Here is a 24,269-nt window from a genome sequence, read left to right as displayed (position 1 = left end):
TCATTGAATGTGGTAACTTATGAATGGATTTGTCTTTGATGCAACTGATGGATTTGTAAATCCCAAAACCGTGACGTCCACAACACAATTGTGATCAGAAACAATTAAAAGGCATTAAGGTTTTAACAAAATCACGTGAGTCAAACAAAACTAAAGCGAATGATACTGAATTGAACTGCATATGCGATTCAAAAAACAAAAAAAAAAGCAGAAACAGAAATATAAGTACAAATGGTACAACAACAAAATACGAGTATGCTGACAAAGTAAGCAATTTATAATTGCAATAATTATTTGACTCAATGTCAACGGATCACAGAAGAAAACTATAAATCGGACAGCGACAGAAGCTGTTGCCATCAGTCGCGGTTAGCTAGTAAACTGAGTGGTTCAGTGGTTCATTGGTTCTGGTTCGTTCACTGGTTCAGCTAACTCCTACCATTTTCTACAATGCGTTGCTATATTCAAATCTGTGGACTGCTCCTGCTCTGCTGTCTGTCGCTGTTCCTCAAGTTGGGAATGTTGAATGCCGCATCAATTGGCCAGCATGTGGATCATGCTGGTTGCGTTCGTGTAACGATCATCAAGGGACCAACAACAACAACAACCACAACCACAACAACCACAGCTAGACCACCTGTAACTAATGCCACTGTGGCGCCTGGTTAAATTCACAAGAAAAGTTAATTATTTCTTTGTGACTAGTACGAAATAAAAAGGAACGCTAAATAATGAATTTATAAGTGTTGCAAACGCAACAAACGCTTTGAAATATCCCAACAATTGTAGAATAAAATGCACTCAAAACCATGACTAGTAACAAGATAGGTTAGTAACTAATGTCCGACATCGTCGATCGCGCTGGAGCGCTTAAAAAAATTGCAGCATACTTTACGGCGAGCTGCTTAAATCTGTTTCGCGATGACTTTTCTAAGAAGATCAAAGCATACTTTTGGGCTGGCACTCAAAATGCAATTATCAGGACAGTCCTATGCCCAGATTGCAGCTGCCACTTTCACGTCCCTGCGTCCATCACACTGGAAAGCATTGTAAATTGGGCAATGGCAAAAGCAAAGGCGAACCGCACAATGCACAAACAAGCTGCCAAATATAATTAAATATTTTATCGCATAAAAGTGTAGGAAAAGTGCCAAAATGAAACGACAACAAGAAAATGAGCAGCCGGCATGCGTTTGCCTAACCATTTTGCATGGTCCTTAGGGGTTGTGGGGGTTGGTACGAGTGACTTAAGAGGTTGGGCGTGTGGTTGGTTCAGGTAAAGGCCGTTCTCCTAATGCTGTTAGACCTGACATTGTTGTCGTTTCTCGTATGTGTGTATGTGCTCTTTGTGCGTGCGTGTGTGTGTGTGTGTGCGTGTGTGTGTGTGTTTAGCACATGTTCCACAAACAATACGCCCGCAGCTCAACCGACTCGCAACCCACCTGACCCGACCCATCCATTGCCATTGCCCCCAGTTGCATTTCTTTGGTCTTTAGGTTTTTCAGATGAAATCTTTGTTGGCCTGCAGTAGCGCCAACAACAACAGCAGCAACAGCAGCAACAACGAGACCAACCTTCCATTGTTCGGACATTCTGCTGTTCTTTTTTCGACAATTTCCATATGAATTTTAATTATAATTTTTCTATGTTCATTTTCATGAAAACAATCAAAAATGACTTTTGTGCCGCAGCAACAACAGCAACAGCCTCAAACGCCGCCAACTCAACCAGCCCCCTTTCATGGCAATGGGCTTGAGTTTGGGTTTGGGTTTGGGTTTCGGTTTGGGTACGTTCAGGATCGGGAGTAGGAGCAGTTAGTTGTAGACCCGCTGGAAATTTTCACTGGCACTGGGCAGTCAACAGTTGCATATGTATGCGAGAGTTTCGTTTGAAGTTCTAATTCGTAGTTTCCCTATTGAGTCGCTAGATGACCGAGTAATGAGTTAAAAGTAACGAGTATTTAATAACGTTCTCTATAAGAAACTATTTGCAACTATAAATGATTTGCAAAGTAACGAGATATCACACTGAATACGTCTAATCAAAAGCATCTACATACGGGTATTATTCGTTTGCGAATTAGCAACGAATGCAAGATAGCGTGTAAAAGTAACGAGTACACAGAAAAAGCTCCGTTCTAAAGCTTGAATTTGATAAGTAAGTATTCAGGATATAATTCTTAAATAAAGATATGTAGATAAAAAGGCAACGATATTTAAAAATCGACATTTAAAAAGTCAAAGAAGCTTAACTTATTTGATCTAACTGAAAACAAATACTACTTAACACCAAATAAAAAAATATTGTTGAGAAAAATCGGGCGTGATTTAAGTATTTTATACTTAGTAAATGAGAATCCGGGATTACCGTACTTCTGACACCGCATTGGATTAATTTTAGCCTGGAATCCATGATTTTTTTTTTCTGTGTAGGAAAGCTACTACTACTTTTTAACGAGAAAAACGCAAAGAGTGCTTCTATTTTTCCTAGTTTTTATATAGGTTTACTTAGGGCAATCAGTGAGTGTTGCATAACGCCTCATAAAGCTAAAATACCCAACCAAAACAGATGAGAACGATGCAAAACCAAATTATATGCCGACATAAAAAGTAACACAAAAGCAAACAGCGACATAAACAAGTTAACTGAGCAGCGCTTGTTCTACCTGTTGTTGTCTCTCTTTATGTTGTTGTTGCTGCTTTTGCTGTTGTTGTTATTGGGGCTGGCATTGTATGCACGTTAGCGGGCAGCTTCCGTTTCCGTCCGTGGCCGAAAAACAATCCACCCATATGACAACTGTCGCTGCTGTCGCTGTCGCTGTCACTGGATCTGGATCTGGGATCTGTCCCAGGCTCTGACTCTGATTCTGTTTCTGACTATGTTTCTGGCTCTGGCCATGCATACGACTAGTTTAGAATGCGCCGCAAGGTGGCGCACATGTGCCATCTGTTTTTGAGATTTGCACCTGAGTTTCGTGCTCCTTTTGCCGCAGGCCCAGTACCATGTATGTAACATACCATGTACCTTTTACCTTTTACCCAGTACCCACTGTCAACCCCTGTGTGTCACCTCCCCACCGTCTGTCCATAACGAACCGTTGTCATTATGCATTCTGATGACATTTCGCCGCTGTCTTTTGTGCGAGCTTATTTTTGTAGCGGCTAATTAAGAGGCAGCCAACTATCTATGGAAATTCTATACAGCACATTAGTATACAGGTGTGAGGGGATTGTGGAAAAATAAGAGTGGGATGGAATGACTACACTTGTTTTTTTTTTGTTTTAAGCTATTCAGTTTTTTTCCCTTGTTTCCCAGCTTACTGAACAAAAGTTTACCTACTCTAATATTAAGAAAAGATTTTTAAATATGTATGCCCTATTATATTCCATAATAATTATATGGAACATCCAACGAGGAACATCCAATTTTGATCTCCAATTTATCGTACAAATAGAATGATGTTTGCTTCTGATCGCTGTTTACTATCGACATATTTAGATATAAGTTTAACAATATTGATAGTCAAGACAACTACAAATGGGAATATTTAGTATGTCTTTATAGAATTTGAGTGTAGTTTGTTTGAGTCTGCTTCTTGGTCAAGTTGAAAACTAATTTTGCAAACATTTGTCAGCTCATTAACAATTCAATTTGCTGCATAAACGACCTAAACATACAAATAAACATATACACATGGAAAGAGAAAGAGTAAAAGAGAGACACATAAAGACGGACACTGAGGATGAGGATGAGGATGACACTGAGGCAAAGTTGGAGATATAAAAGGGGTGTGATTCACAAGATGAGTACTCGTACCAAAATGAGTAGTTGGTTGAGTTGGACTAACCACACATGAAAAACAGTAAATATTCAATTAACAGCACAAGTTGAACTAATGCTGAACCCTTTTTGTGCTCCCGCCCTTCCCTCCATACCATCGTTTCAGGAGCAATTTTAGTTTTAGTTTTTTATTTGTTTTTTTTATTTATAATTTAGTGAGTAGTTTGCTTTGATTTAGCAAGGGTTCTGGGTGCAGGGTCCCATCACTGCGGGCATTTTTCTAATTAAACAGAAAAAGCAGCTGGCTTTGAACCCAAACTAGATCATTTTGGAATTGTATTTTATTTAATTTTAAATATTTGCTAAGCTACCAAAGGAACATTTTGGCCGACAGAAGATGCAACCATCATAATAATCATCATCCTCTCTCCACCCACTTGTCTCCATTCACGTTGCCGTCTCATGCAGGATCTTCTGCTTCTGTTTTCCCTGCTTTCCCGCCGGCACCTGAGTGCGTCGACTGCGACGTCGCTCCAGCCAACGTCGAACAAATGGAGTTAGTAGACGTGTGTCGACCGCATCCACATCGGATTCACGCAGCAACAGACTGGTCACCGATGCAACCACAATAGTCACCAGTGCTCCAAACAATGTGAAGTACAGATACGAGATGCGATAGAGCTTGAAAGGCGCCGCAGATGCTGGACTGAAAAGTTAAATATAACATATTTATTTATATTTATTATATTTCGACTTATCTATAACAGATTCATAATATGGGAAACAGAGTAATATAAAATTGTGTCAGGATGTAATAGCCTATTTCCACCATTTTCACCATTTGGCTGAAATGTGGACTTCATTTTAGTACATTCATAATGAATGAGCCGATTTTTTTGTCATTCGACCCTGTGAATTTCAGTATTTTTTTATCGAACACGCGATGTTTATCGATAAACTATTATAAAAAAAGCAATTATCACCTTAACCAGTTGTTTTCATCAATAAAATCGGTAGGCATTAAATTTGCGCCAATTATAATATCATAATAAATAATAAAATGTTGTTATTGTCTGCTTTTTATAATTTGTGCACAGAAGTCGAACAGCTGCTTTGCTTTAAGTGTCTTAACAGTTTCACATTTGGTCAGGGAAATATGAGGCACATTCAAATGTGAGCAAATGTGGCCAATGTGAGTGGTCGTGGAAATAGCCTATAAGACTACACTAAATGCATATTATGGAAAAAGGTTTTTTTTTACTAATAATTGTTGTTTGACCGATCGTTCCCATGGCAGAAATAGTATATAGTGGTTACAACATGGGTTTCATCGAGAAAGCTTTAAAACTGATGGACTAGTTCACACATAAACAGACGAAACTATCAAAATTGACTAAGTTCATCATCCTGATCAAGAATATATATACATTTTGGGGTCTGCTATGACTACTTTAATGCGTTACATGCTTCGTGACAGCATTTTATACAAATTTCGAATCGAAACGGCTCTACTTAAGCACAGGTTAATTTTAATAGGTAGTTAAATGCGACTACATTTTCAGTGACTCACCTGGTGGCGCCATCTAGAGGTAGGCTGCTGAATTCACCACGCACGCCATCAAACGTATAATTACAACCCAGTGTGGAGTAGGGCTTTCTTAGATAAACCAGATCCCCATTCACAAGATCAAGCTGAGCACTTATGCACATCCAGGCCATGGCAAGAAGCGCACTGAAGCCGCCAAGCAGAGCACCCTTTGAATTGACCCAGGGCAGCATGACGCCGGCTGTGAAGATGCCCAGCAGCGGACCATTCGCCACCGAGCTGACTATTATGCTCAGCTGGAGCACAGCGCCCAGCTTCTCCACGAGGAAAACCAAAGCGACAAAGATGATGCCGAAGAGAACGACGACGCTTCGCATGACGAAGGCGGTTTGTGTCTCACTGAGAGGTTGACGGCGGAAGGTCTTGACAAAGTCCTCCAGCACAACGGCCGAGAGGGAGTTGAGGCCCGTGGAGAGTGAGGAGAGAGCTGCACTGAATACTCCGGCTACAAAGACTCCTGGCAAGCCAGGATATGCGCCGAGAGTTTCCATCACCAAGAGCGGCAACAGTTGGTCGTTGCGTTGAGCCAGCTTTGTCTCCAGAGGATCGCAGTCTGCGTACGTTGCATAAATGAGGAGTCCTGCATAGCCGCAGATAATGATGAAGGTCAAGACTCCGGCTATGAATGTCCAGATGGCAATCCTCGCATCTCGCAACGTCGGCAAAGACAGATATCGCTGTATCATGTTCTGGCTAATAGCATTCGACTTCAGCCAATGTGCCACGCCTCCCAACACCAGGGAATAAAAGGTGTATCGCTCGCTGAGATCTGGATTAAAGCTGGGCGCCTCTATGCGCCTTGTATCCCTCGCCCGCTGCCAAACGACACTCGGTCCTCCAATGTCCATAGTGCCCTTGATCAGCACCAAAGCCATTGCCCCAAACATGATCAGTGTCTGGATGACATCTGTCCAGACCACGGCCTTCAGTCCGCCAATGCACGTGTAGAAGATGCAGACCACGCACACACATGGCGTCACAATGTGGATGTTTACGCCAGTTGCTTGGTTAAAAGCTATCGCCGGCACATAGATCACGATGGGCAGCCACAACAGCTAATGAGGATGGACGGGAAAATTAGTGAGAATATGACTTTTGTCTATATATACGATGGTATACATATCACATTCTATCATATCATATATAATTACATTTTATATTATTTTGTATCATATCATATGCTTTTGAAATATAAGTTTGAGCTTCATGAATTAATAATATTTATTTATTACTCATTATATTTATATCAAGACTGCAAACCACCAAAATTTTTGCAAAGGTTCGGTTCGATGGTTCGAACTATAGATCAAGAGTTAGGTTCGGTTCGCAAAGCGGTTTATATACCTGCTAAACCAAAGGCTTCATACCTTGGTTCAATTATGTGCGAAAAAAAATATTTTTTTTTGTATATTTAATGTTCTTGATTTTTATATCGAAGTAAATTTAAAAAAAAAATAGTTTCTTAATAGTCTAATTTAGTATTAAGATGACCTATTATTTTAAGATTTTTATGTTATAATATAATTTAAGTGAACTTGTTTTGTTTCCGCGCGATTAAATTTACTTCGGTTTTTGATAAGCACTAAATTTTAAGAAAAGTTTCAAACTACGATGAACAAACTCCAGTGAGTTGTCGATGTTTTCATGTAAATCGATACAATCAACTCGATAGATCGTCGCTTTCGCTAAAATCGAGTTGTCGAAATTTTCATGTATTTTTACATCATTAATAAAAAGAATGTAATTATTTTTTTTTTTAACCGAACCCTTTATTTGAGAAATGGGTTCGGTTCGGGTTCGGGTTCACGGAGTATACAACATCAAATGTTCGGCTCATGATCCGGTTCTGATTGCTTAAAAACCCGCACCGAACCGGTTCAGCGAGGTTAGGCTCAGAACCGGGTTGCAGCCTTGATTTATTTAAAAAATATTCTTTTTTTACCTGAGTATTAATCTTATCTGACAAATCTTTAGTCTGTAAAAGAGTGAGTTCTAGATTGGTTTTATGAAGACTTACCGATGCCATTATAAACATGACGGAACCAAAGAGACGAAGACTGCGATTGTAGCGCTGTTCCAGATACTAAGTAACAAAAAAAGTGGATAATAAGTAGTTGACTTGATTCAACTCTATAACATACCTTGTATGTGGAGATCAGGTTGAGTTCGTGGAATACGGGCAGAAAGATGTAAAACATGCAGACGCCCATCAGTATTAGGGAGCCCATAATATACATATACTGCGAACCGTACAGGTAAACCTCAGTAGGTGTGCCCAACAATGTGATGCCCGATATAAAACTGTCGAGTATGGAAATTGATTAATGCAACAAATTAGGAAACACATACTTAAGAGATTATTTGAGATTAAAATTGTAAGTTTTAGAGTGTCTCGTTGACCCAGCGACTTGACCTTCAATCGGAACTATCATCGTGTCTGTCAGCTCAGAATTCTTTGGGGATCAAAGAGCGTTTTAGGCAATTCAATTAGTCTGTCATTTGGAGGCGTTAAAATTGCCCGTTCTCATATGCTCGACACTGAAATATCTTTCGCGTATGCGGGTAAGCTCGGCACTTTAAGCATTTCTCTTACGATTCAATTAGAAATCATGAGAATATTTGATTTTTGCGTTGATAAGCCCAGCCTCACAGGCTGGCGACTAAAAATAACACTTGACGACCAGCCATAACTGGATTTAAGTGAAGCAACAACCTCTCAGTTCCCAGACACGGTGGACACTACTAAATAACGTATATCACTTGTACATTGTAGAGTTAATATTATAACAGAAAATATAGTGGAAGGTCATCTAATAATACTTGAACACTCGTCCATTGAAAGCACAGAATTATATTAATTTATATAATATTCTTAACAGAAAACTATTTGGAAACGCTGCATGCTTATAGGAGATTTTATTGGCGCTCACACAGACGGACAGACAGACAGACAGACAGACAGACATACAGACAGACAGCTAAGGCTATATTGACTCGGCTGTTGTATTGATCACGAATATATGTACTTCATAGGGTAGGGAATGCCTCCATCTCTCCAGAAAACTGAGAAACTGATAGTCTCTAACTCTTGATATTTTAATAAGATTTTTACATCTTTGTAAGCTTTAAATAAACCTCTCTTGTAGAAATGTATAGTATTTTTTTTTTAATTCATAATAATACTGAAATAAACTTTAAGAAAGTATACTTTAAATTAATTTAAAATTTGTTAAATGCGTTTGGTTACGGAGAGAGAGATGGATTTTAGGAATCTATAGAAATTAAGATTTGATTAAATTCCAAATCCACTGTTCTCTAATCGCTTAATCCTTACAATTTCCAAGCCATTCAAGCTCGAACTATTCGACTTATAAATCTAAAGAAAGAGTAAATGTGAATTGAGAATGAATGCAAATCAGTAACTACAAATTAAATAAGTAGTCGTATCTTCTACAGACTTACCTCGCTATGAGTGACATTGTAATGGGAAAGATCTTCATTTTTCTGCCACCAACCAAATAGGAGGCAGCACTATTGGCCGCCTGCTCGGCATCTCCGGACTTGAGCTGTTTGGACTCGCGGCGAAGCTGGAGGCAAAAATAAATACCGATAACGGCGCAAATGGCGAGCATAAGGCAGAAGACAACATAGTCGGGCCAGCCAAAGCTTTGCAGGCTGGTACGCAGCTCATCGACATGCATGTTTGAAGAAGCTTGATCACAACTTTAAAGAAACACAACACAGGAAAAAAAAGGGGGAAAGTGATCGATCAAGGAATTCACGATGTATTCAAACACGATTCACGTTCCGTTGCTGCCACCAAAGAGGCACCGCACAGCTGCACGCATCAGATGTGACTGACAGACACATGTGCCACATGTGGCATCTACTGACTACACACTTTACTGTCTTTAGCTTCGGCTCAGCCTCTCTATGACTCTCCATGAACGAACTAACTGTCAGTCAGTTACATTTTTTTCATTCTGATCTAGATTTAGATTTGTTTTAACATGCCCACACTCGAACTGTGAACTGTGTGCTCTATTATTATTAATTATATTATATGGCACTTGACTTTTATTTACCCTATAAAGGGGTAGACATAAGTATCTGTCAGATGTCAAACTAGCTGAAGTTTCTTTTTCTGCTACTTTATTTTAAATGTAAATAGCCTGTACATTTGAAAATAATACTTTATACGCTTGCTAATTTTAAGCCATTTCAATTGTATATTTTAAAATAATACTCAGAATTTCTGATATATAAATATTTGGGGAAGCGTATGTTTAAATTACTGAATAAAGGGTGTCTGCTAGTCGATTACTCTCGTTAAGAGTTTTCTATCTTGATTCTTTTTTTTCATTTTGCTGTCTGACAATCAGAGGCGACAACAGCTGACAGCTCCAAGTTCGCGCTGCTGGATATGAAACAATATATAGTATTACTATGGGGAAAATGTTTGAAATTTTGTACTTCTTAGAATATGATAGCCATTTTAACATTTCCTAGATCGAAATACTCGAGATAATATTAGGAGCATTGTTTTTCATTTAATTTTTACTTACTAGCCATAGTACCTTAAACCTCGATCAAAGTCAGCTTATTCCAAGTGGCATTGTAAATTTAAAACGTGCGGGAAACCCAAATAAATATAACTAATATTTATGCAAAATTTCATGAACTAGCTTATGCCAAAAAAAATCTGACGTTTTTCCATAGTGCATTAGAGATCATTACCTGCCACCAAAAGATCTCAAATGATTTCGGCTTTGAACGCGACAATTGAAGAACTTAGCGCAAATTGAGCGTCCTATAGATCAACGTAGTGTCAACTTGGGTTCGTCTTTGTCTTTAAATGTTCTGAGCACTCTAATCAGCACTCTATTGGGGTTTCTCTTTATTTTTGGGGTGACATAGAATAGGATTTGGTTGCGTAAATTAACTTGATTAGATTTAGTGCGCAATTTGAACTCAGTAACTGGCTCGAATTCGTTAAATGTAGGGCGATGTGTGACTGAAATATCCAGAGGTTGTGCGACAGAGAAGGCAACACTCACAGCGATCGTGTCAGATTTAGCATGCGTAATTTGTTAGTTATCAGATAGGATTAAGTTAATTCGCTGAAATTTCAACACGGTTGTCTGTGTGTTGACTGCGAGTTATAAAAAGAATGTGCCAATTCTAAATCTCTTTGTTTCGCCAGACTTGGAACTAATCAATTGCAGAGAAAGATTTGGATTGAAATTAACTTTAAGCACAGTTTCTAAAGTCTAATAGGAAAAGCTACAGTCTAGCGAGCTTGATCTGCAAAGATTATATTACATTTGATATACAGTTATGACGCTTTAATTAAAAAAAAAATTTATTGCTAATACAAGTTCAATGCACTGCAAGGCTGCTAAACATGGTTTCCTCATATGTGAAACTCATTTAGATCTTCTAAAGCAGCTGCAGCCTCGCTCCCCAGGACATCCATATCCACTTCATCAAAGCTATCTGCTGTTAAGTAAACGTATTAAAAATGCTTTTAGATTAAGGAATGAAAAGAAATACCTGCATCACCACCAGCTCTGACTCCAGCACCACTCATGGCTAGTACAGTGGTGGCCAGTTCCTTGAGAGTTCGCTCCAGTACTCCAAACTGGCTCCAGTTCTCTCCCGAAGGAGCTGCCTGGATGCAGGAGGACAGACAGAGGAACAGTGCCAGCGTTACACAAATCCAATTGAGAGCCATCTGATCAGATTTTTATGAATGTATGTTGATCGTGTTGGCCAGGTTTTTTTATAGATCGAATGGCCAATAGCCGTAGCGCATGTTCTGCACAATTAAAGCCTTTAAATGTTGCCACATCGCTTCAATAAGCAGCAAATGGGCTGTAAAAAGAACTCTAAAAATATTCATTCAATATTTATATATATACGGGCCTGTTCCAGTTTTCACTTTCGGCCAGATTTATCGAACGTGCAAATCTTTAACCTGTTCTTATTTCATTATGGAAACTTAATTATTTTTGACCAAAATTCAATTTCAATGCTAAGGGTCCCCCCTTGGAAATTTCGAAAATTCAAAATTTTAAATCTCAAGTTTTTACTTTTAATCAACTCCTTATATCGTAATTAGTATAAAACAACACTTTAGACTTGATTCTGAGACCTTTCATTTTTTTTGTAAAAATCATGTGAAATTGAACAAAATTTAGACTTGTAAAATGGTTAAATCCGCAGTCTGACCAACTTCAAACTGTCATAACTTGATCAAAACTGAACCGATTTTCAAGCGGAATGTCATTTTGAGCATGATTTGGCCTCTTTATTCATTCTGCATTTAAATTTTTTTCATTTAGAAAATTTAATTATTTTTGACCAAAATTCAATTTCAATGCTAAGGGTCCCCCCTTTGAAATTTCGAAATTTCAAAATTTTAAATCTCAAGTTTTCACTTTTAATCAACTCCTTATATCGTAATTAGTATAAAACAACACTTTAAACTTGATTCTAAAACCTTTCATTTTTATGTAAAAAATCATGTGAAATTGAACAAAAATTTGGACTTGTAAAGTGGCTAGATCCGCAGTCTGACCAACTTCAAACTGTCATAACTTGATCAAAACTGATCCGATTTTCAAGCGGAATGTCATTTTGAGCACGATTTGGCCTCTTTATTCATTCTGCATTTAAATTTTTTTCATTTAGAAAATTTAATTATTTTTGACCAAATTCAATTTCAATGCTAGGGTCCCCCCTTTGAAATTTCGAAATTTCAAAATTTTAAATCTCAAGTTTTCACTTTTAATCAACTCCTTATATCGTAATTAGTATAAAACAACACTTTAAACTTGATTCTAAAACCTTTCATTTTTATGTAAAAAATCATGTGAAATTGAACAAAAGTTTGGACTTGTAAAGTGGCTAAGTCCGCAGTCTGACCAACTTCAAACTGTCATAACTTGATCAAAACTGAACCGATTTTCAAGCGGAATGTCATTTTGAGCATGATTTGGCCTCTTTATTTATTCTGCATTTAAATTTTTTTAATTTAGAAAATTTAATTATTTTTGACCAAGATTCAATATCGATGCTAAGGGTCCCCCCTTGGAAATTTCGAAAATTCAAAATTTTAAATCTCAAGTTTTTACTTTTAATCAACTCCTTATATCGTAATTAGTATAAAACAACACTTTAGACTTGATTCTGAGACCTTTCATTTTTTTGTAAAAAATCATGTGAAATTGAACAAAAATTTAGACTTGTAAAATGGTTAAATCCGCAGTCTGACCAACTTCAAACTGTCATAACTTGATCAAAACTGAACCGATTTTCAAGCGGAATGTCATTTTGAGCATGATTTGGCCTCTTTATTCATTCTGCATTTAAATTTTTTTCATTTAGAAAATTTAATTATTTTTGACCAAAATTCAATTTCAATGCTAAGGGTCCCCCCTTTGAAATTTCGAAATTTCAAAATTTTAAATCTCAAGTTTTCACTTTTAATCAACTCCTTATATCGTAATTTGTATAAAACAACACTTTAAACTTGATTCTAAAACCTTTCATTTTTATGTAAAAAATCATGTGAAATTGAACAAAAATTTGGACTTGTAAAGTGGCTAGATCCGCAGTCTGACCAACTTCAAACTGTCATAACAGTCAAAACTGATCCGATTTTCAAGCGGAATGTCATTTTGAGCACGATTTGGCCTCTTTATTCATTCTGCATTTAAATTTTTTTCATTTAGAAAATTTAATTATTTTTGACCAAAATTCAATTTCAATGCTAAGGGTCCCCCCTTTGAAATTTCGAAATTTCAAAATTTTAAATCTCAAGTTTTCACTTTTAATCAACTCCTTATATCGTAATTAGTATAAAACAACACTTTAAACTTGATTCTAAAACCTTTCATTTTTTATGTAAAAAATCATGTGAAATTGAACAAAGTTTGGACTTGTAAAGTGGCTAAGTCCGCAGTCTGACCAACTTCAAACTGTCATAACTTGATCAAAACTGAACCGATTTTCAAGCGGAATGTCATTTTGAGCATGATTTGGCCTCTTTATTTATTCTGCATTTAAATTTTTTTAATTTAGAAAATTTAATTATTTTTGACCAAGATTCAATATCGATGCTAAGGGTCCCCCCTTGGAAATTTCGAAAATTCAAAATTTTAAATCTCAAGTTTTTACTTTTAATCAACTCCTTATATCGTAATTAGTATAAAACAACACTTTAGACTTGATTCTGAGACCTTTCATTTTTTTGTAAAAAATCATGTGAAATTGAACAAAAATTTGGACTTGTAAAGTGGCTAGATCCGCAGTCTGACCAACTTCAAACTGTCATAACTTGATCAAAACTGAACCGATTTTCAAGCGGAATGTCATTTTTATGAGGATTTGGCCTCTTTATTTATTCTGCATTTAAATTTTTTTAATTTAGGAAATTTTATTATTTTTGACCAAGATTCAATATCGATGCTAAGGGTCCCCCCTTGGAAATTTCGAAAATTCAAAATTTTAAATCTCAAGTTTTTACTTTTAATCAACTCCTTATATCGTAATTAGTATAAAACAATACTTTAGACTTGATTCTGAGACCTTTCATTTTTTTGTAAAAAATCATGTGAAATTGAACAAAAATTTGGACTTGTAAAGTGGCTAGATCCGCAGTCTGACCAACTTCAAACTGTCATAACTTGATCAAAACTGAACCGATTTTCAAGCGGAATGTCATTTTGATGAGGATTTGGCCTCTTAATACATTCTGCATTGCTTTTGTGTTGCTTTAGCGCTGTTATAGGTTTGAAGAACACACCTGATTATAAAATAACATATATGGTCACTCTAAACACACATTTGAGTGACCAGCCTGAAAGTATGCTACAATCATTTGTGTGCTGTTGTGTTGCACCTCACTTTGTGCTATTGGGTGGGGATACTTTTGAAATTGTTTTAGCATTTTACAGCACTGTCTGTTTCTTTTCACAGTATGTTTAACGGTGCAATGCATGAACATATATAAATGCATATGTGTATGAATGCATGTATATATGTATGCATACATATTTATTTTCCTTGCCTGCAAAAAGCGTCTGCACTTTGCTGTCAATCGAAGCATAAAATGAGCAGCAAGTGCCACTACATCCACATCTAAATATACAAACGAGCATAAACACGTTGCAAATGAGTGCAGTGTAATGCACAGGTGCAACATAACACACACACACACACACGCACACACCAAGTTGAGTGTTGTGCAGTCTTGTATCAGAATCAAAAATTCTATACGACGCACGTTGAACAAGAATCCTGCAAACGAATACTACAAATAAGTACTCAGAGTACTCATTCGGCGCTACATTAACAGACAACGCTGCGTACATGAGTTATCATATCACAAGTGTTGGCTGTTCAGAAATTACAGCCTATATATTATACATTCAAGTATATATTTTTGGAATAACTACAATACAATTGTTTTTTAGCCTTAATATCAAACGATTTCTTTTTGCTCTGAATTTTCTTAATTTATTAAAATAGATTTTTCAATCGCTTAACTTTTAACAAAAAATGCTCTCCTCAATTTTAGACATTCTTAATTCGAAATTGTGTCAATTCAATACGCTAAAAATTCAATTTCCATCATCAGTATCCAACAAACCAAATAATCTTAAAAAGATTTTGCACTGCTATAGCGCCCTCTAGGTGTCGTCTAGGCACCGAACCAACTCAATTTGTATATCTTTTTGATTTCTCGGGTTGATTTTATTCGTTTTTGCTTGCATATTATTTTTACAGGTACCAAAACGGCAGCAGCATCAGCGGCGCATTAATTAATTCCAGTGCAGCGATTTTTCAAGAAAAAGCCCTTTTTACACATTTAACACACAGTACGGCATGTGTGCGTGTGGGTGTGTGTGTGTGTGTGAGCGAGTGTGTGCTGGGATGTGTTTGTGCACTTGAAACGTTTCTGCAGGTGTTGTAATATTATTTGGAATTATGTTGGAATTTTTTTTTAGCGTTGCGCCGCCGCCGTTGGAATGCCATGAATATTATTTGCTTTTTAATTTTGTTTCAAGTTGCATATGTCTCTCAGTCTACACAAACACACACACACACACATGCAGACAGGGGGTATGCTGGTGTGTGTGTGTGTGTGTGGGTCGTTGTTTATAGCTAACTTTACAGTTGAGAAAGCATTTCTAAAGTGGTTTTAATTAGTTGCCCCAACTGTTTTCGGTCTGGTTTGCCGCGGTTCTGGATGCGCGTCTACAAATGATTCCCGGTACAGTTCCCGATTCCCTCAGCCCTATTTCCGTTTAAGAACTTAACATTTTTTTTTTTTGTAAATGCTGAAGGAAAGGTTAAGTTTATTAGAATGCATGCACGGGATAGATTAAGAGGGATTAAAAACTGGTTAGATTCCACATTCGGTTACAGTGTTCGCCATCAGTATATTTTTATAAAGCTTTTACTGTTGTCGTTTTGCCGCTCTCTTTGTCGCCCGCTTTATCGCTCTCTGTTTCGGTTGCTTTGTCGCTCTCTTGCTCGCCGACTTTGTCCCCATCATTTTCGGAGCAATCGCATAAAATTGCACCCAAAACCTTCTGCAAATCAAATTGAAATTGTATTTCGAAATATTCTTCTCAAGGATAATCAATTGCTAGAAAAATGCTTACTTGAACAATGAACTTGCAAGGCTCAAAGGGTTTCATCCAGGGCATGAGACCTCCAAAATATTTCCCACCGCAGATATCATCCTGAAGCTTTTTGAGCTCACTGGCAGTGTAGGACTGCAAATAGAAAAAATTAATTATTTAAAAAAAACCAAATTTCTTAAACTTGACGTAAGCTTACTTTGGCTTCTACTGGTTTCATATTCATTAGGCAGGCCAAAGCCAAAACAAAGCCAAAAATAGTCAATGTATGAAACTGCATTGTGTTCTTGGTAGTAGCTGAGAATGTTATTTCCGAACTGAATATTCAAATTAGATTCAGAATATTATATACTCTCCAAAGTAACTTGCATACTGATCCGTTAATGAGATCGTGCTACAGCCTAATTAAAGTTATCACGTTCTACGATAGCAAGAATATTGACTTGAGTTGCATCGTGAGCGTCAGTCATAACTTAATAATATTTGTAGATATTCGACACACTTAATAGAAAACAGATTAAAGTTTATTTCGAGGGATTTCGAAATGAGCTTTATTAAAATTGTCCATATAATAATTATGATAATTTGAAATCTTTTCAATATTAAATGTTCTTATGATCGGCATTCTAAGCCGATTTCAAGAAGAAACCCGATCTCAATCGTTTGTTAATTAGCTTTTACAGTTATCAAATAAAATTTCATACCACTTCAATATTTCAATATATAATAAACTATCGTAAACCTTAAATAGAAAGTTTTCCAGAACTTAATTCCTGCTTGCCAAGAGATAAATTGTCTTTTATTAAAAGGCTTTAAACCTATTTTTATGCTTTTTATTTTATATTCAGCTAAAAAAATAAATACACATAATTTTGTTATAAAAACTTTTCATTTAACACTTTGCATGGTTTAATTTTTTGTATTAATTCTCTTTTTATTTTACTTTAACTGATTATTAGTTTTTTCTTTTGTCGTTAAATAAATATATATATATACTTAATGAAAATATGGCCGCCTTGTCATTTAGTTATCGAAGTTAATGTATATCCCTTATGCGAACAAACTGTATGGCCGTTGTCATATGTATAGGTATCCACAGAAGATAGCATGGGCTGGTTGTTGTTGGTAGTCATTGTCAGTTGACTTTTGAGGCGCACTGTGTACACTCATCTCAGGCCCATTTACAATAATATTTATCAAGTACACACCCAGCTAGGAGTAGCGTCATCTATTAGCGGCTTTAGCGCCATCCTTGTATTCATCATCATCATCACCATCATCATCATTAGCATTAGCATGATCATTATGATGAGGCGAGCCTATGCGTGGCCTCTAATTACGTCGCATTGTCATAACAGAATTGAGCGCATTTGACACGCAATTGGAGCACACGATGACATGTGAGAAATGCCATCAGAGTTACGGGAGAATTACGGAAAGTTCCTAGTTCCGAGTTTACTTGCAAGTCCGTCAAAACTTGTGTTTGAACTCGAACTCGAACGCAAAATGGAAATGACAATGGAAAGGGAAAGGAAAAGGAAAATACAACTGACAATGGAAATGGAAATGGAAATGGACAGTGACAGTTAGTGGGACTGTTGCATCAGTAGTTGTACCCCTCTCAATCCACAACTTTAGACTTTCCCCTGCAGCTCGGCTAAATAGATAAGAATTAATTGTTAAATGGCACGCATTGCACTTAATATTTGAATATATGCCCATGTACCTCGCCAAGGAGTCAAATGCGAGCGAAACGAAGCGTTACAACATTTTGACTTATGCCCCGTCATTTGACCCACGCACCTAGCGTACATAGGTCTTTGTTAATCGGATAAAATTCATAATTATCGTTATTACTGTCATTTCTTCTAATGACCCGCAGCACACAAATTGCGTGTACTTTTCTATTAAGATGAGCTATCAAACGCACTTTGACTGCGAATAATTCTAACCGTTGATTCTTTTCACTTTTCTCACTTTTTGTCGTCATTTTTCAACTACACTTCGTTATGTTGTTTGTTTTTTCACATACCCTAACCATGGGGTGCTATAAATACATCAAGTATTCTAGAACGCTTGACAGAAAAGTTTCTTATATGTTAGTTTAAAAAGTCTTTGAGATCGAGTTGCATTTGATTCTGGCTTTTCCTTTAGTCTTCCTGCAGATCAATTTCCTGTATTATATACGTATTTAGTAAAGATTCAACCTGAACTAAAAGTTTATATGAAATTGGTATATCTTTACTCAACTACTATATATTGACAATTAGATTTCTATAGAAAAATCCGTTAAACCTTGTATGTACTTACTTTAAAAAAGTGATGTTAAACAACTTGTTAATCGATACATCGATGCATATAGAATATATACATTTTTCTTGTGCTAAAACCACTAAATGATGTCTTTACAACACTGTTTTACTTACAGACTATATTTCACAGGATCATTTTTGATATCAAACCAACTATAAATTTTTCTATGCTGAATAGAAGTGTATTTACTCGGCGGCTTGCTGTTAATACTATATCAATTTTGTCTTCTTTTTGTGTTTAGCATTTGCCATATTTTCTTGACTCTAATACACACAACTTCCTCATTGGCCGAGAATCCGCTCCTGAATTCTGTTAGAGGGCGCACGCGTAAATTATGTAATTAAAATTCCGCACCTTAATTCAGGCAATTTATTACATGAGCTTTTGACTAATTGGATAACGATCTTTAACTATGTTTACTAAATACATGAAAAATACATCACAGCCATCAGGTAAATAGGCAAACAGATAAACCGACTCTTTTATATACACTCTACTCAACTTATGAGTTTATACCCGCGACCCGCGATGATTGCATTTTTTGATAAGCTTCAAATTAATTGAATTTGAAGGTGTGTGGAATTAATGCGCCTGATTTGCGTGCCTTGATGAAACAACTTAAATAATGAAGGACTAAGGATTAAACACATTTACGACTATGTGTCTCGTTTAGACAAAAAATAAGCTTTTAAAAGGTTTCTGCGAGAATTCCTAAATAGAAGAATACGTATTGGTAATTGAATATTCGCTTTTGTCAGTAGATACACACATGTATATACCTTTCAAAGCGGACTTTATATGATTCATATAACTACAAGTTTAACGGATACTCTATAAAGTAGTTCAATATAGCTATTTTAGTCTTTAAGTTTAGCATATCCATAGTATCTTTGATAATGAATTGCTGTTATTTACAACCTTTTGGGAAATTTGCCAACTAATCTGAAAAAATAATAATGGCATTTACTTTAACATTATTTTTACGAATCATCTGGAAACAATTGAAATAATTTGACATTTTAATTGCCTTTCAGTTTGTGCAGTTGATTGCGATTCAGTGTTGTTCATTATAGAGACAGAATTTTTGATCGAGCATGAGCAAACACAGCAATATAATTGTTAACGTTCTGGTTAATAATTTGCAATTGTTTTGGACAAAAACTTAAGCGAAATGTTGCAAATTAAATTATACAAAGTATCGGATTGGGTTCGGTATGGTTCGGTTCGGTTCGGTTCGGTTCGACAACAAAAGGTAATTTCCATCATTAAAATGTGCAAAGTTGAGTCAACACAGCAAAGAGGTGTATGTGACGAAAGGGGGGAGGGAAGGTGGCTACAGCCTATTAAAATTGCCCGCATTGGCAAAAAAGCTTAGCTCGTCATGGGAACAGGGTGACTGAGGGGTGGCGGGGGGAACTGGCGAGAGGGTCGCAAATGACGCGGTGCGCTAAAAATAGACCAAAAGTTAGGGTCACTCAAGCTATTCGGTATGCGGCACACGTGTAGCCGAACTGTATGAAAGAGAGAGAGAGAGGTAGAGGGAGAGGGACGTAGAGAGGTTGGAAGGTAGCGCCGGAGGCGACAATTGGGGGCCGTCAATTAGAGAATGCGACGAGTTGCGGCCAGTCGCATTTCGTTGGCCAACGTAAAATGTTGTAAGCGGTTTTAAGCTGAGTTTTTCACTTTTTTTTTGTTGTTATTGTGATTGTGATTGTTGTGTTTATGGCATCCCCATGCAGACAGCTGCGCCCGCAGCTCCCAAAGTGCCTCTTACCCCTACTAATCCCACTCCTATGGCTACTGTTAGCCAGCCATCAGGTAAGCCAGCTGGAAAGCTGTGGCCAAAATCGTGCATCACATTGATTAATATCCATTTATTCTCGTATAGTCACATGCTCTGGAATTCATGGATGCGGATGAGTCAGCGACGGATCATGATAATGTGGGAGATTCCGCCGAATTGCCCCCGTCCTTTCACAGCTATTCGAGAGATACCATCGCCAATTTCAATCCACACAAACAAGATGCACATTTCCGTACGCTCTGGGAGCGAGTTCCACTGCAAAAACAGGAGGTTATCAAACGTAGATAATTCATCTTTGTATAATCATAGCTTTAACTATGTCATATGAAAATGGAGTTCTATGTGGAACAAATCTGTCTCAAGATTGTTGACGACCAATTAACAATTAAAATTGTATGTTTAAATTACCCTATGATATTATTCGATAATATATCTTAACCTCGTTATGTCTATATAACATTAATTGGTATTTAAATGATCTGACGAGTTAAGCTGTGGATAATGGTAGAAAGAAACACAATAAATATACATTTCACTTACTTCTATATTGACTTTAAGCTTAGAAATCTATTTGAAAACTACTATATTCAAAACTTAGCAGCAATCAATGTTTATACTTATAACAACACTGCAGTTGCTGATCAAATTTCGGAATTCTTTTTTTTTTTTAATATATTGTAACTCTTAATTATATGTACAACATATATTTTAAGTAAATTAAGCAACTTCAAAAAATTTATTATGTTAAATTTTTTGGAATTCGCAAGACACCCAAAAATATGTCAAAGTCATGTTAAGCATGCCAAATGTAGGACTCAAAAAAAGATAATTAAAATTCTGTATATAGCAATATATATAAAAAAAGATAATTGAAATTCTGTATATAGCAATATCTATATGAACCATGCTTATAACCTTTTTAAATCCATTTCATGTTCAACTTCAGATTCTTAAATAAAGTAATCCAAACGAACTAACGTATGCGGAATGAAATACAAACAACTGTTGTAATTAATGTATTTTAAGTCCGATCAACCAGTATTTTTCATAAGTTTTTTTATTAGACTATAAGCAATTTTAACTATATTTTCCTTCCTTATATTTTCGGAGATCGTGCGCCTAGCCTCCTGAATCCCCTTTATATGGACAGGCACAGGAAAACCTTATTAGGAACTTTGTTTTTGTAATTTAAGTGACATTTTCAGATGGTTTAGTATTAGAAAGCTTAAAGTAACATTTCGGAGTCCATTCATGACCCTATTATTCAGCTTACTATTATTCTCAAAAATCAATTTATTGTTTTAATGTAATAACGTTTTATTTTAAATTAAAGTTATGAACTTATAAGAAAATGATTTAATAAAGCGAACTAAATTTACATTTAACAATTCATCAACAAGTTCTAATTCCCAGTCAATTGCTAAATCTAATGATGGTAAAATGGTTGTGAATTAAGTTAGAACAGCAAACAGCTGGCTTCACAATACCTCTTAAAATTCGCTTAGCCAAGTTTATGGGCCAGTTATGGCTGTCCGCTGTTGCCGTCTGATTGCGTGGTATAAGAAGTTGCCACATCATAGGGAAAAACTGACAACAACAACAACTGGCAAGTGCCACACAGATTGGTCAGTTGAAGAATGTGGCTGCTGAAGGGAGGGAGGGAGGGAGGGGGTCGCCCTAAAGACGTATGGGTCACTACTTGTGCAACCCTCCAACGTGACCCTCCACCCAAGTAGTTCTTTCGAGAAGCATAAAAAAGACGTCTTAACACAGCTAAAACTTTTTTATTTGCATTTTGTTTTAAGCAGAAAGAACAGAACAGAACAGAAAAAAAAAAAAAACAAGCACAGTTGGAAAAAGTGAGACCAATGGTGTTTATGCTCATTCCTGTTTCTTCGCTCTTTTTTCTGTCTTCTCTTATTAGTTGTTTTGGTTTTTTTTTTTGGGGCTGTTTCTTCTTTGTTTTGTAGAAAAATGCACAAGTTTTATGCTTCTATAAAACTTTTTGTGGCAGAAACTTTGCACTTGTCTTGTAGCCGCCGAAAGGGTTTTACAATGATGCGCTTCAAGCAGCAGCAGTTGTCTTCCCCTCCCTCCCCCTCTCGCCACCACCTTCCTCAGAGCACCCCTTCTCCTACTCCCTCGCTGTAGTATCGCTTAGGCACTTAATATCTGAGGCGCATATCAAAAAGTAGCGGCTAGTTATTGGTCTACTTTGCGGGTTAGACAAAAGTTTTAGGCAGCGAATCCTAAATACCTCATCACCCCCACCCTTACCCACATCTCCACCTCCACCTCCAACTCACAGAGCGAATGTGTCCACTTAGTTAACCCCCCGTGAACAACGATGTTGGGTCATTATGGGACTGACTCGTCGTATAGCTGCTATGCATTATCATTAAAATAAATTATTAGAGTCCGGCGTAGTCCAACTACGTAACAACTAAACGCATTTTGCACGTTTTCCCTCCGCAAATTTTTTACACGATTTTTACAACTTTTTTCGGCGCGTTTAGCTAAGTAGACAAAAGCTTTTGCCGGACAACATACACAGCGTATCAGTGGGAGCGAGAGGGCAGTAGAGCTGGAGTTTAGGGTATTTAACTGGGGAATGGGGAGTAAAACAGACTGTGGTGGTGGCAAAGTACAGATAAAAAGTCAAGTCAAGGGGTGAGTAAGGGACGCAGTAACAACAACTATTAGAAGAGGCTACAGTCGAGAGACTGTGACCAACTGTAAGAGACCCTGTACTTGATCTGCTAAAAACACATACATACACACAATAGAAAAGTCAGGAGTTTTGTAAAACTGTTTCTTAAATAACTTTTGATTTTATCATCAGCATGTGACTAAATTGTTTTATAATAATTTAATGCATCAAAATTAAAAGTTGTTGATTTAAAATTGTTCATATAATTTTATATTCTACGAGTGTATAGAAGGTAAAACTAAAATTGTTGTGTCATAACCAACAATTTCTAAAAGAAAAGTAAAACCAAACATTTTTAGATGAATATTTTCAATTTTCGAAAGCGATATTTTGTTTCCATCGTAGTAGACGCCTTGTACGTTTTCAGTACAGGGTCTAAACAAGCAGCATTTACAATAGTAAGCAAAAAGGTTTGCAAGAAATAACTTTGCATACTTTTAGGCAGCGCATGTTAAATACTAAAATACTAAATGCAAGGCGAAGACAAAGGACAATGGGCATCGTAGAAGGTGTGTGTGTGTGTGGTGCACGTGTATGTGTGTGGTGCGGGTGGTGTTGCTTGCATGCGGAGCACCACGTAATTTCTCAAACTGCCGTTGCCTAACCACGTAAAGAATAAAATATTTGCTAGTAGTGACACTCCCCACCCCCACCGCCTTTCTCATATTTCCACAACCTAATGCCAATGTCCACTTGGAGGGGGGGACCATAAGAAAGTATGTCTAAGAAGTTGCCAAACAAGTTGCAGCCGCAGCCACAGCCGCAGTCCAGCGACGCTGCTCATTTGAATACATGGCAACAACTTTGACCACGCATTAGTTACACAACAACACGAGAGTTGCTACAGAGCAGGGTGAAGGGAGGGGGAGAGGCAACTCAAGTCCAAGTGAAGTCAAGTCAAGTGCAGGCACAATCAAGTCCTTGTCGCTGACTTGCCACATCCTTCGTGCAGCATCCCGGCACATGCAATTTGTAAACCAAAGCGCATAATTTACAATGAACATTTCGGTTGCTCTAACGGTGCTTAAAGCTGACCACGGCACAGACTTGGTCTTCACTTCATCTTGGACTTGGACTTCGACTTGGACTTGGTCTTGGTCTTGTTCTTGGTCTTGGTCTGGGTTATGGTTTTCAGTTTGAGCTGCGTCTTGAGGCCATAAAATGCCAGCCAGGACATTGATATGGTGTAGCTTGCAACTGAATCTCTGTACAGTAAAAAATACATAGATCAAGAGTGAAGTTTGAGAAGCGTTTAGAAAGCAGTCTTCAGATTCTAGCGGGCGGATTTGTCTAGCTAAGCACTAAGACTGCTATGATTTCTGTAGGGAACGGAACTCAAAGTTTTATCTTATCGATAACTTAATAACAAAATACAAAGGAGGTGTCCAGCTGAATATTGAGAAA

The 24,269-nt window shown here is 37.0% G+C and overlaps 5 protein-coding genes across 5 annotated transcripts; 2 read left to right on the top strand and 3 right to left on the bottom strand.

The window, feature by feature from the left end:
* Positions 1 to 365: 365 nt before the first annotated feature.
* LOC117793434 lies at positions 366 to 736 on the top strand. Its single transcript, XM_034633747.1, has one exon. It carries the CDS (start codon positions 451 to 453, stop codon positions 667 to 669), a length of 219 nt encoding a protein of 72 aa, XP_034489638.1. The 5' UTR covers positions 366 to 450; the 3' UTR covers positions 670 to 736.
* A 3,239-nt stretch (positions 737 to 3,975) lies between these two features.
* Positions 3,976 to 9,105, bottom strand: LOC117789362 (sodium-coupled monocarboxylate transporter 1). The gene is made up of 5 exons (XM_034628414.1): positions 8,849 to 9,105; positions 7,528 to 7,687; positions 7,404 to 7,469; positions 5,351 to 6,441; positions 3,976 to 4,486 (listed from the first exon to the last, which is right to left on the bottom strand). Exons 1-5 carry the CDS (start codon positions 9,085 to 9,087, stop codon positions 4,228 to 4,230), a joined length of 1,815 nt encoding a protein of 604 aa, XP_034484305.1. The 5' UTR covers positions 9,088 to 9,105; the 3' UTR covers positions 3,976 to 4,227.
* A 1,630-nt stretch (positions 9,106 to 10,735) lies between these two features.
* On the bottom strand, positions 10,736 to 11,120 carry LOC117787335. Its single transcript, XM_034625838.1, has 2 exons — positions 10,940 to 11,120; positions 10,736 to 10,885 (listed from the first exon to the last, which is right to left on the bottom strand). The coding sequence occupies exons 1-2, from the start codon at positions 11,118 to 11,120 to the stop codon at positions 10,800 to 10,802; spliced, it is 267 nt and encodes an 88-aa protein (XP_034481729.1). The 3' UTR covers positions 10,736 to 10,799.
* A 4,593-nt stretch (positions 11,121 to 15,713) lies between these two features.
* Positions 15,714 to 16,354, bottom strand: LOC117786668. Its single transcript, XM_034625018.1, has 3 exons — positions 16,238 to 16,354; positions 16,060 to 16,173; positions 15,714 to 15,987 (listed from the first exon to the last, which is right to left on the bottom strand). The coding sequence occupies exons 1-3, from the start codon at positions 16,316 to 16,318 to the stop codon at positions 15,841 to 15,843; spliced, it is 342 nt and encodes a 113-aa protein (XP_034480909.1). The 5' UTR covers positions 16,319 to 16,354; the 3' UTR covers positions 15,714 to 15,840.
* Positions 16,355 to 20,002: 3,648 nt separating this feature from the next.
* LOC117789568 lies at positions 20,003 to 20,694 on the top strand. The gene is made up of 2 exons (XM_034628604.1): positions 20,003 to 20,169; positions 20,240 to 20,694. Exons 1-2 carry the CDS (start codon positions 20,074 to 20,076, stop codon positions 20,441 to 20,443), a joined length of 300 nt encoding a protein of 99 aa, XP_034484495.1. The 5' UTR covers positions 20,003 to 20,073; the 3' UTR covers positions 20,444 to 20,694.
* The last annotated feature ends 3,575 nt before the right edge of the window (positions 20,695 to 24,269 follow it).

This window comes from Drosophila innubila, chromosome X, assembly GCF_004354385.1.
Source record: "Drosophila innubila isolate TH190305 chromosome X, UK_Dinn_1.0, whole genome shotgun sequence".
Taxonomy (NCBI): Eukaryota; Metazoa; Arthropoda; class Insecta; order Diptera; family Drosophilidae; genus Drosophila; species Drosophila innubila.
The sequence above is the reverse complement of the archived record's forward strand: the minus strand, read 5'-3'. Positions and strand labels throughout refer to the sequence as shown.

Coding starts and splice junctions, on each gene's coding strand:
- LOC117789568 (XM_034628604.1), top strand. CDS start 20,074: ATGGCATCCCCATGCAGACAGCTGCGCCCGCAGCTCCCAAAGTGCCTC. Junction 20,170..20,239: donor TACTGTTAGCCAGCCATCAG/GTAAGCCAGCTG, acceptor ATTCTCGTATAG/TCACATGCTCTGGAATTCAT.
- LOC117789362 (XM_034628414.1), bottom strand. CDS start 9,087: ATGCATGTCGATGAGCTGCGTACCAGCCTGCAAAGCTTTGGCTGGCCC. Junction 6,442..7,403: donor TCATGTTTATAATGGCATCG/GTAAGTCTTCAT, acceptor CATCCTCATTAG/CTGTTGTGGCTGCCCATCGT. Junction 4,487..5,350: donor CCTCTAGATGGCGCCACCAG/GTGAGTCACTGA, acceptor TTAACTTTTCAG/TCCAGCATCTGCGGCGCCTT.
- LOC117787335 (XM_034625838.1), bottom strand. CDS start 11,120: ATGGCTCTCAATTGGATTTGTGTAACGCTGGCACTGTTCCTCTGTCTG. Junction 10,886..10,939: donor CAGAGCTGGTGGTGATGCAG/GTATTTCTTTTC, acceptor TTTACTTAACAG/CAGATAGCTTTGATGAAGTG.
- LOC117786668 (XM_034625018.1), bottom strand. CDS start 16,318: ATGCAGTTTCATACATTGACTATTTTTGGCTTTGTTTTGGCTTTGGCC. Junction 16,174..16,237: donor TGAAACCAGTAGAAGCCAAA/GTAAGCTTACGT, acceptor TTCTATTTGCAG/TCCTACACTGCCAGTGAGCT. Junction 15,988..16,059: donor CTTGCAAGTTCATTGTTCAA/GTAAGCATTTTT, acceptor TTTGATTTGCAG/AAGGTTTTGGGTGCAATTTT.
- LOC117793434 (XM_034633747.1), top strand. CDS start 451: ATGCGTTGCTATATTCAAATCTGTGGACTGCTCCTGCTCTGCTGTCTG.